The sequence below is a fragment of the Grammomys surdaster genome, unplaced genomic scaffold, assembly GCF_004785775.1.
Source record: "Grammomys surdaster isolate TR1022 unplaced genomic scaffold, NIH_TR_1.0 126063, whole genome shotgun sequence".
In the NCBI taxonomy this organism is placed as follows: domain Eukaryota; kingdom Metazoa; phylum Chordata; class Mammalia; order Rodentia; family Muridae; genus Grammomys; species Grammomys surdaster.
Window position 1 is genome coordinate 5214035 of NW_021620873.1, and position 10584 is coordinate 5224618.

At 50.0% G+C, this 10584-nt stretch overlaps 1 protein-coding gene across 5 annotated transcripts in view; it reads right to left on the minus strand.

The window, feature by feature from the left end:
- Tnpo2 (transportin 2) overlaps positions 1–10326 on the minus strand; it is a 20523-nt gene extending 10197 nt beyond the window's left edge. Inside the window, exons 1-11 of one of the 5 annotated variants that reach the window (XM_028755450.1) lie at positions 10218–10326; positions 8739–8850; positions 6885–6960; positions 6657–6806; positions 2932–3038; positions 2712–2845; positions 2540–2621; positions 2343–2465; positions 2127–2245; positions 389–449; positions 118–283 (exon numbers count right to left, since the gene is read on the minus strand). In XM_028755450.1, the coding sequence (XP_028611283.1) occupies positions 118–283; positions 389–449; positions 2127–2245; positions 2343–2465; positions 2540–2621; positions 2712–2845; positions 2932–3038; positions 6657–6806; positions 6885–6960; positions 8739–8837 (1117 nt within the window). In that variant the 5' untranslated portion in view covers positions 8838–8850; positions 10218–10326. Of the gene's footprint in view, positions 1–117; positions 284–388; positions 450–2126; positions 2246–2342; positions 2466–2539; positions 2622–2711; positions 2846–2931; positions 3039–6656; positions 6807–6884; positions 6961–8738; positions 8912–9903; positions 10028–10217 lie in introns of those variants that run through there. The other 4 variants (XM_028755453.1, XM_028755451.1, XM_028755452.1 and 1 more) reach the window with 4 other exon arrangements.
- Between the last annotated feature and the right edge of the window lie 258 nt (positions 10327–10584).

A 10584-nucleotide genomic window follows, 5' to 3' on the forward strand; every position in this document is an offset into this window, starting at 1 on the left:
TCCCCCTCTCCCTGTAGAGCCAGCCTGCTCACACCAGCTTCTCCCCTTCTCCCTGCAGAGCCAGCCTGCTCACACCAGCTTCTCCCCTTCTCCCTGCAGAGCCAGCCTGCTACCTACTCAGATTCCAGTCCGACAAGGCGTCATCGTCATCGTCATCCTCAGCATCCTCAGAGCCATCAGGCCGCTCAGCCTCGTGGGTCAATGTCACTGTGCGTGACTTGTGGAAACGTGGCTTGATGTCCTGCTCGCTGTCAGGCACTGCCTCATCCTCCTCCACATCCCCCTAGGGACCAGCCCAGACAGACTTCTCAGCACTGGCTGGAGACCTCCAACCCAATAACCAATGGTCTTGGCCACCTATAGCCAGCTGTGGATGCCCCTGGCTGACCTTAAGAAGGATGATGTCAATTTCAGAGTACTTCATCCCATTCACGAGGATAGGGATCAACCTACGGGAGAGAGAGAGACTGTTTGTAAGGATGCAGGGACTCTGGCTCGATACCCATCCTGAAACAGAAGCGCAGGTGTGAGGAAGAGGACTGAGCAGTGGCAGACAATGCTCGACACACTCACAGTCCTGTGTCCCGTTTCTGTTCACTTCCCTACAGGGAATTAGCAACATATTTTCAGCTACCATGATTAAGAGATACAATTTTTTCCCTCTGCTTTTGAAACAGGGTCTAGGTAGCCATGGATGGCCTAGAAGTCACACACCTCCTTGAGGCTGGAGAGACAGCTCAGGAGTTACAATTGTGAGCTGCTCTAACTCCAACCCCAAGGAGCCCAGTAACTTCCTTTGGCCTCTGTGGGCATGCACACATGGTACACGCATACATACATGCAAGCAAACCACTGATGCACGTGGAAAATAATAATTAAAATGGTTAAAAAATAAAAAGAACATGATCTTTTTGCCTCAACCTACAACACTGTGATTACAAGTGTTTACTGCCACATCCAGTTGCCTCACCTATCAGTCTCGGTGACAAGCACCATCACATGGCCTCTTGACCCAAACACAACAAATGACAGAACCCTGAAAACCTTCAACAATGCTGCCCGCTAGCACTACACAAAGCACAAACATCTGACCCATTATCCAGGCACTCTTGAGACAAAGCTGCTGGGGCCGGCGGGAAACAAGCAGAACGTGTGGCTGCACACAACTGGAGCGGAACAACTTCAGACATGAAAACTGATACAACCTTCCTGTCCCTCTTTGCAAGAGTCCCAATCCTCTTGAAAGTCCTATGTCCCTCTAGCCACAACTCCTACTTGCTCCCAGTAATCTGAGATACCCAAGAAATCCAAGACGGCGGAGACAAGGGCGCTCAAAGCAGCCAGTGCTCCACACTGCCAACCCTAGTACTGAAGAACAAGGGGGCTCAAAGCAGCCAGTGCCCCACGCCTCTAACCCTAGTACTTGAAGAGTGCAAGTTCTAGGCCCACTTGCCTCAAAAAACAAAAAAAGTAAGCTCTTGTTAAAGTACCACTCAAGAGACTCTGAACTCCTAAACTGAAGACCAACAGAGCCTATAGGGGACTGGTAGAGCACAAGCCTTTAACCCCAGCACTGGAGAGGCAGAGGCAGGTATATCTCTGTAAGTTCTAAGCCAGCCTGGTCTACAGAGTAAGTCCCAGGACAGCCAAGGCTATACTACCTAGAGAAACCCTGAGCTCAAAATCAAAAAGAAAAACAAAAATCAGAGCTACAGAATGACTTATCCAGAAAGGCCATGCCTAAAAGAAAAGCGGGTGCCATTCTCTAAGCATCCAGAGCCGGCCGAGCTGAAGCCTTCATTTGCTTAAGGGTTTTCTTCTCTTTGTCTTCTAGTCTGTTTTTGAGGCAGGGTCTCATTATGTAACCCAGACTGGCCTAGAACTCATGACACAGCATGTGTGGCAGTCATCCAAGCTTAGCCCCTAAGTGATAATTATGGGTATGAGCCACCACACTTGGTCTGTTACCTAATTTTTGAAGTCATTAAAGCTACAGTCAATCAGTGTACACAGGACTCAAAAAAAACTGGCTTAAACTACATAAGATAAAGTAAGCAAAAGCAGCCAGGGGGAAGGCACAGGAGCAGGGGGATTAGAGGCTGAGGGCACGGGGCATGAGTACTCACTGGACCAGGTGGGAGGCCAGGACTTCCTTGCAGATGGGCTGCTCGGCCAGCGTCAGCCAGAACTCACAGGCCTCCAGGGCCACATTCTCATCATGGTCCTGGGTCCTCTGCAGCATGTACTGGGGCAATAGAAAGAGGCTGAGACCTAGCCCAACTTGGGGGGAATCCTCCACCCCAGCAGGCACCCCCTTGGCCCTTGGTGTTGACCACTCGCACCTGGATGATGCTGTGCATGTGCGGGATGAGCCTGTCGATTCGCACTTCCAAAAGCATCACGAGGGCTCGGCACACGTTCTTTCTCACCTCAGGGTCATCGTCCACAGCCAAGGCAAACAGGTGCTGTGTGAAAGGGAAAAGTCAGCTGCCTGAGGACCCTTAGCCTCTTCCTAGCCACCTGGAGCCTGGTGACCCACCTCAATGAAAGTGTCGATGTTGTCCATCAGCGCTTGGGCCCGGTCCATGATGAACTGGTTCACACAGGCAATGGCATGGGACCTAGTAGTCAGTGAAGGCATGGATCACTTATGAACGCCTGCATCTGCCTACCGACTCTCAGACCACTCTGCTCTGGGGAACATCACATACCGGATCTTAGGGCTGCAGTGCTTGAAGAACTGCAGGAACTTAGGGATCATGATGTTCAGGGGCCTGTTGAGAGCATCGCTATCCAAGAGCTCAGAGGAGTCTTCACAGATCTTCTGTAGGGCTCCAAAGGCTCCCTAAGCAGAGAGAGAGGGATGGTTATGAGTTCCACTCTAAGCTCTAGTCCCTGCTTAGAACAGGCTAAGTACTGCCTGTCACCTACCTCGCAGGTATTATAATCCTCTGAGTTGAGCAGGTTGCACAGCTGGGGCAGCAGCTCTGGCCACATCTGCAGCTCCCCCTTGGAAGCGATGGTGGTAATGAGAATGCCTGCGGCAGTCAGGGAAGAGAGGCTGCTCAGGCTGGGCAAGGGCTTACTGGTCCCTCAACCCACCCCACCAGAGACCGGCTCGCCAGCTTTCCTTTCTCTCCATGCAAGTCCTGCATGGCACCCTGAGCCTTTCTTTGGGGTGCTGGGGACAAAACCCAGGCCTCATGAATGCCAAGTAAGCACTCCATTGTAGAGTGACAGGCCCTCTTCAAGTCATCCTCGCTGACTCAGCACACAGTCTCACTATGAAACAACTCCGTTTTAGGTTATAGGATCCACCCTAAATCACCGCTTTTACAAATGGAGAGAGGTGTGAAATGAAGATGCTTAAGCCAAAGATACGAGTGGTCACAAGCCAAGCCCTTAGGAAAGAGTACATTGTTTTTCAATTACTTTGATTTCATAGTACAGAGGACTGAACTCAGGGCCCTATGCACAGCGGGCAAGCATTCTCCTGGTGAACTAAATTCCCAGCCCTATTTTTTTGTTCTTGTTGTTGCTTTTTTTTTAACCTTTTGAGTTAAAGTCCCAAAGCAAGACCTGAACTTACAGATCTTGCCTCATCTTCTTGAGTAGCTGGGGTTATGGGCCTGTGCCACAAGGCCCAGTTAAAGAGAAGCAATTTTAAAATGTTGTATGCAAAGACCTGAAGGACATGGCCTCCAGTCAGTGGGGCAAGGCTGTCTTGGCTAGAGGTATGGCAGTCCTGGTGTATTAACAGAAGAAAGGCCAGTGTGGAAAACCAGGCTGTGAGCAGGAAGTGGTGGGGATCAAAACGTCAAGTCACAAAAGCCTCTGTATCTGGAGAGAGGACTCTACTGACAAGGAGACATCTGAGGATGAGGCTGGGGAGACGGATCAGTTGGTAAGAGTGCTTTGCCAAACCAGTAGGAAGACCTGAGCTCAGTCCCCAGTACATACATGAAACGCCAGGTGTACATACATGAAACGCCAGGTGTAGTGGTACACACCTGTAACATCAGTAATCTGTTGAGACAGGAAGATCTCAGAACTTGCTGGCTACCAGCCTAGCTCCAGATCCTTTGAGTGAAAGAACAGAGTATCTGATATCCTCCATTGGTCCCTGTCTAATCTATGTACATGGGTGTGCACACCTGTCTATATGCATGTGAGCATGTGCACACATAGGCAGAGCAACAGGAAACGTTGCTCTGTAGCAGCATAAGTAAACACGTATGTTGACGTTGGAACTGATGTTCCCATTACAATAAATTGGTTTAGCATAGTGAAATGCACAGGTACTGAGTAGAAGGCGTCATCTGAGGCCTGAGGGCAATGGATAGTGTGGCTAATGCACACACCACTCATTAATAAAGGATGGCAGGGAGGGCACAAGCTGCCACAACCAACTCTCAAGTGATGCCAACCCCTAAAACTGAAGCCTCTCTGAAATGACTGGGTAGACTATGAGGATGATGCCATCCCATTCTGAGGCAGGCCGCTATACTCTGTGCTGGCCATCTCACAAAACCTCTTGTACCACATGGCTCAGCTTTCAACAGAAACAATAAAGAACACCACCTGTGATCAGGTGCTGTAGTAGAGATCTGTAAGCTAATCCTTGGAAGGCTGAGGCAGGAAGATTCCAAGTTTGAAACACCAGGCTGAGTAGCAAACCGTTTCAAAAAACAGTACCAGTACCCTAAAGTTCTTCCAAGGCTTCTTCAAGTACAGATATTTTATGGGGAATTAGTTCCAGGTCCTCAGAAAAGCCAAAATCAAGCGCATTACAAGAATAGGCACAGTACTTGCACAGAACTTATATACACCCTCCTGTAGATAACAGGCACACTGTATCAACTGAGCTATGTCCCCAACCTCCCACAGACTTTAAATCACCTCTAGAAGACTTAAAAAAAATTCCTGTAATAATGTCAGTAATACATAGTTATAAAGTATATTGTAGGGGCAACAAGATAGCTGAGTCCATAAAGGTCACTGCCACCAAACCTGCCAACCTTACCTGGGCCCTTGGGACCCATGTGGGAGGAGATAACAATCTTTCAAAGTTGTCCTCAAACCTCCACACATACACACTATATACCCTACTCTGCTCTCCACACAAGTAAGTTTAAAACAAAACATTATGTTGCTAAGGAAAAAAATCTAGACATGTATAGACTCAATTTTTCCCCCTGAATATTTGGGAGCCACAATTGTGTTAACCCAACAGGCCCAAACATCTTGCTCTAATTCAGTACTATTTTCCTGTCTTCATTCTATTATTTGTTTGTCAGCTCATAGCTGGAGGCTCACTAATGCTGACAGGGCTAGACCTCACTGCGTAGCTTAGTGTTGCTCGAACCCACCTGCTACTACCTCCCAACTACTGACATTAAAGGCACGAGCTGCGATGCCTAGCCGTGTTTTACAAATGATGTATTTATTTATTAAGACAGGATCTCACCTAAGGCTGGCCTGGAACTCACTTCAGAACAGGCTAGCCTCTACTCAAAGTGCTGAAATTACAAGTATGTGCTGCCACACCTAGCCTTCTGTTTATTTTTAAGGCTTCCTTTCCTGTCTTTTCCTTTAAACAGTCTACAGAGAGGCCAGGAAGATGGCTTAGTGGTTAAAGGCACTTGCTGCCACCTACCACGGCCTGAGTTCCAACCCTGTGCCCCACATAAAAGGAGAAAACCAACAACCAAGTTGTCCTCTAATCTCCACACACAAAGCAGAAACAAATAAGTAAAAAAAATAAAACCACTTTTTTAGTTGACATTGTTTTCAAGAAAAACAATGGCTTAAAAAAAAAAAAAATCTGGAGCTGGGAAGATGACTCAGCAGGTAAAAACCACCCACCACCTAAGCCTGCTGGCCCAGACTTGCTCCCCAGAACCCACATGAGCTGGAAGCAGTGGCGTGCATCTATAATCCATCACTTCTCCTCAGAGAGGAGAGAGGACGGACAGGAAGCTGCTGTGCCAATGAGCCTGGAATACACTGTGCAGCAAAAGCCTGAGACCACGCTGACAGGGTGGGAAGTAAGGACTGACTCCAACGCCCTCTGAGCGCCAGACTCAAATCTGCTAAGAAAGCACCTACTCATACTTTGCGTAAAGCCTTAAAGGAGAATGTCCCTAAGTAAACCTTAGCAGCACTGCTTCAGTGTCCTCAGGTGGTACTTCCTGGATTCAGCAAGGCGCCTTCACTAATTCCCACTGTGTATGACTCATTCTGAGGGCATCACTAATGACTAAAGTCTGGACGGCAGAAGCAGGTATTCTAACTTGCTGAGCCTCAGGCACATCGTTTGAGACTGTGGACACTGCACACTCCACTCAGGAGGCTGAGGCAGAAGAGTGGAAAGTTTGAGGCCAGCCTGAGCTACTTTTTCTCAAAAAGAAAAAAGGGGGAGAAAAAAAAAAGACTGACCTGCACTGCCTGGCTTGTTTCCAAGCTGTTACTTGCCAGGCAAGTCCCTTTATCATCTCTGTGCCTCAGTTTCCTCTCCAGTCAGGTGGCAGTAGTAAGAGTGCTATCAGAGGGTGCTGGAGCATTCAGTAAGCAACACCCTGAACACGTTGAATAGCTTCTTGGCCCAGTGCAAGCCCTTAGTGTGTCCTTGATGATGACCCCCACAGCCCCCTCACCAATGGTGGCTCTGATGAGAGAGGAGGCATCGCCAATGTTGTTGAGACACTCCTGTTTGATGAAGTCAGCCACAGGAGGCGGGAAGCTCTGGTAATGCGCCTTCACGTTATTCTTGAGGATGAGGCCACTCAGAGAGCGCGTTGGCTCATCTGTGGGAAAAGTTGCTAAGGTCAGAGTACTAAGGGAGAAGCAAGACCTGTGTCACCTGGAGGGACAGAGAACATTACCTTCTGATTTGAGCCTGGTCAGGACGAAGATCAGGTAGTTGTTGAAGTCAGGAAACTGGTTGAGTTGTTTAAGTTTCTGCCAGGCTGTTAAGGAACTTGGAAAGCCAGGTATATTAGAGCATACTTGTGATCCCAACACTAGAGAGGCTGAGGCAGGATCTTGAATTCCAGGCCAGCATAAACCCAAGACCTTGCCTCAAAACAAAACAAAACAAAAAAAACTAAGAGCTTGAGAGGCAAGACCCTTTCTAGGCAATATTCTCTCGGTGCTACATTGCTCAGAATACTAGTGACCAAATCAATTAGGGGATAACAATTCCTAACCTCACAGCACCAGAGGGACTTCACACACAAGGACTAGGGCACATGTCTGAGCTTCCCGTACGACCCTTATATCCTTACCAGAGCAGGAGAGGGCTGGAAAAGATGACTTCTCTTAAACTGGCAACTGCTACTCACTTCTGATCTAGGCACTCCAGTGATGCCTGCTTTTCTCAAAAAGGGAAGGCTATAGTCCATGCCTATAATCCTAGCCCCAGGGAAGCTGAGGCAGGAAGATCACCCTGAGTTCAAGGTGAACCTGGGCTACATACTCATTTCTAAGTTTTCTGCTATACAAAGAGACCGTGACTCAAAAAAAAAGAAAGAATGAAAGAAAGAAAGAGAGAGAGAGAGAGAGAGAGAGAAAGAGAGAGAAAAGAAAAAACCAGCCCAGGGACATAACTCAGTGGAAAATATGCATCTAGCATGTGTGAGGCCAGACCATTCAGTCTCCAGCCCTATTAAGAGAAAAATAAAGTGAAAGACTGAGTTCCAGGAGCAGGGCAAAGGGGAGCAGCTCAAGGGTAAAGTAAGTGGCTAACATGCTCCAGGCTCGTTCCCATTCTCAGCCCTGCAGGAAAAGGTGGTAGACTACTTCAATTTTCAAGCAAAACTTGATACCATTTCAAACATTTAATTTTTTTTATTTGAGATAGAGTCTTCATAAGACCAGGCTGCCCTCAACCTCTGAGATTTACCAGCCCCTGCCTCCTGAACACTGTGATTAAAGGTGGATGCTATCATGACCATATATCGTTTAAAATTCTGGACTTACTCTAATTTGCTTCTCTGCTGCTGTGATAAAACTGAAAGAACCAAGTCAGGGAGTAAAGAGCTTGTTCTAGCTTATCATGGAGAAGTCCCAAAGTAGGAACTCGAGGAATAAAATTGAAGAAACCACTGCACAAGCTGCTTACGGGTTCCTTCCCTGTCTCACATACACCAACCTTTCTTATACAGCCCAGCATCAATTATTAATGAAGAAAATTCCCCACAGCCATGCCCAGACCATTCTGATTGAGATAATTCTTCAATTGAAGGCCCCTCTTCATAGGTGTATCAAACTAATAACAAACCTAATCAGGATTTTATATATTCTTTTTAAAAAGCTCTTAGGAAAAATTTTCAACTAAAAAACACTCAGGTTGCGACTCCAACGTCCCTACCCATCTACCGTCATTCTGACCAAGGCAGACTGAACTAAAATCTGCGATGGCTGAGTTCTCACCCTGGTTCCTAGCTGAGGCTTAGCCAAGGCATTTTCCCATTTTTAAGCCTCCAGGTTCCCATCTGTTTAAGGAAAGTTAACACTCTACTAGTTAAAGGATTAAGTACTCAATGAACAGCAGGCATTCCCATCATTTTCTCCACTTCCAGAAATGGAACCCAAAAAGCTAACCCTTTCATTCTCGTCCATGTCATGGTCTCTTGCAGCAGAAAGAGTCTGGGAATCAAGAAGTAGTCCCTCCCTCTCTGGCCTTCACGAGGTGCAGACATCTGCCCTGTTCCATGAGCCCCGGAAGGAAAGGATACATCCTGCACAATGCGCTGAGTAGCTGTGTTGGGCGACTGCGAGTCTTTGAGAAGCTGCAAGACCTGCTGCAGGCCCTGCTCGTCTGGCTGCCAGTCCATGGCGCAAGGCGAACTGCAGGGGTAGGAGCCTGGGTCAGCGCTGGGTCGCTGGAGTTCTGTGTGAGACCCAAGTTGAGTCCCCGAGGCAGAGGCGGCTGCATGCAGACGCAAGCACTCTCCGCCGACAAGCGGAGGCCTCCAATCTGCGCCTGTCCAAGTGCGGGGTCCCCGCCAGCTAAGCCATCCTCGGCCACGCAGTCGCGGGCTCGGGAATGCGAGTGGGGGGAATATAAAAGCGGGCCATCAGGACCAGCGGCGGGGGCGCGACGGATCCACATCGAGCCTAACGAGGAACCCTCTTTCCAAAGCGGTCCACGCCACCGCCGCCCCCGGTTACGGGCCTCACGGCTTCCGCCTCCCTCGAGGGCGAGGGACCCCGCCCCAGCGGTCTTTCAGGTGAAGGCTCAGTCCACGAGGATTCCCTTTCCCAAATCCAGCCTTCCAGCTCCGCTAGATGCCAGCCGCCTCCTAGATTCCTGAGCTCCTCTAGGTCCCTAAGCGCCCAGATCCTGCTCATCACTGCTCCCTCTTCTAAACCGGCTCTACAAGCTCAGTAGACGCCACATGCCCCCCTTTCCGACCTAGACGCGGCCCAGTGACTCTCCTTAACCAGAATACAAGCAATACCCGATAGGTCTCCAATGTCTCTTTGAATGAGAGCCAGTCAAAACCGCCCAACCCACGACCAAAGCCCCCAATGCCTGCCCCAATCAGATCTGGCCAAGCCTCTCTAGCCCTTACCCTCCGCCCCAGTCAGCAGGAATTAATGCTGACGGATCTCTGGCAGCTCCTCCAAATTCCCCTAAGCCCCCGGACCACTTCATGTCAGAGACCCGTCCAATCCCTGCAGCTTCCCTTAAAGAGTCCCGCACAAACACCCGCCCGGTGCGCTACCCTCAACGGATCCCATCGCCGCCTCCCAGTCAGACTCAGCAAAGCCCTCTGGGCTTAAGTCTGACGCCCCTCCCTATTAGGACTAAACAACCTTCCCCCTCTCAACTTTCAAAGCTGTCTGCCCCCCAATCAGACCCAACCAAGCCCCGCCGAAACAGATCCCCACACACACCCGATCCTCGCGACGTCTCCTGACGATTCCCCCAATCAGGGCCCCTCCAGCCAGACCCCAGCCGCCCCACTGGCCCGCATCTCGTGGCACCCGAACCTGCCCGGGCGCCGAGGCCCCACCCCTTGAGATCAGATCAGCTCCCCCTCCCCCGCCCGGCCCGTTCTGCCGGCCTCGAGAGCTGGCCCAACCCGGTACCCCGCCTCTCAGCCGGGCGCGACCCCGACGCCTGGGCGGCGCGCGGCGCAGGCCCAGAACCCAGGGAGGTTCGAGGCGACCTGAAGCCAAGGGGCCCCGGCCGAGCGAGGCCCACCTACCAGGCCCCGGGGAGGCAGCGGCGGCGCCTAAGTGCTGCAGCTTCTCCAGAGGCTCGCACGGAAGGAGGGAGCCAGAGGCAGGGAATTAAAAAAAAAAAAAAAAAAGAAAAAAAAAAACGCGGCCGAAATGAACAATTTCGGCTTCCGTACTCCGTTCAAACTGGCCTAGCCAAGCCAATCGGAGAGCGAAGCACTCACACGTGATCTGGCACAGCGCGGCCCTGGCCAAGTCAAGTCACGTGGGAGGCTAAGCGCCACCTCTAGTCCTCTCTAGCTATTAGGTCCTCCCAGCGTCTCGTTTCCTTTTTCTTACCGCAGCTTTCTTCTTTATTTTTTAATGTATATTGGTGTTTTGCCTGAACCATGT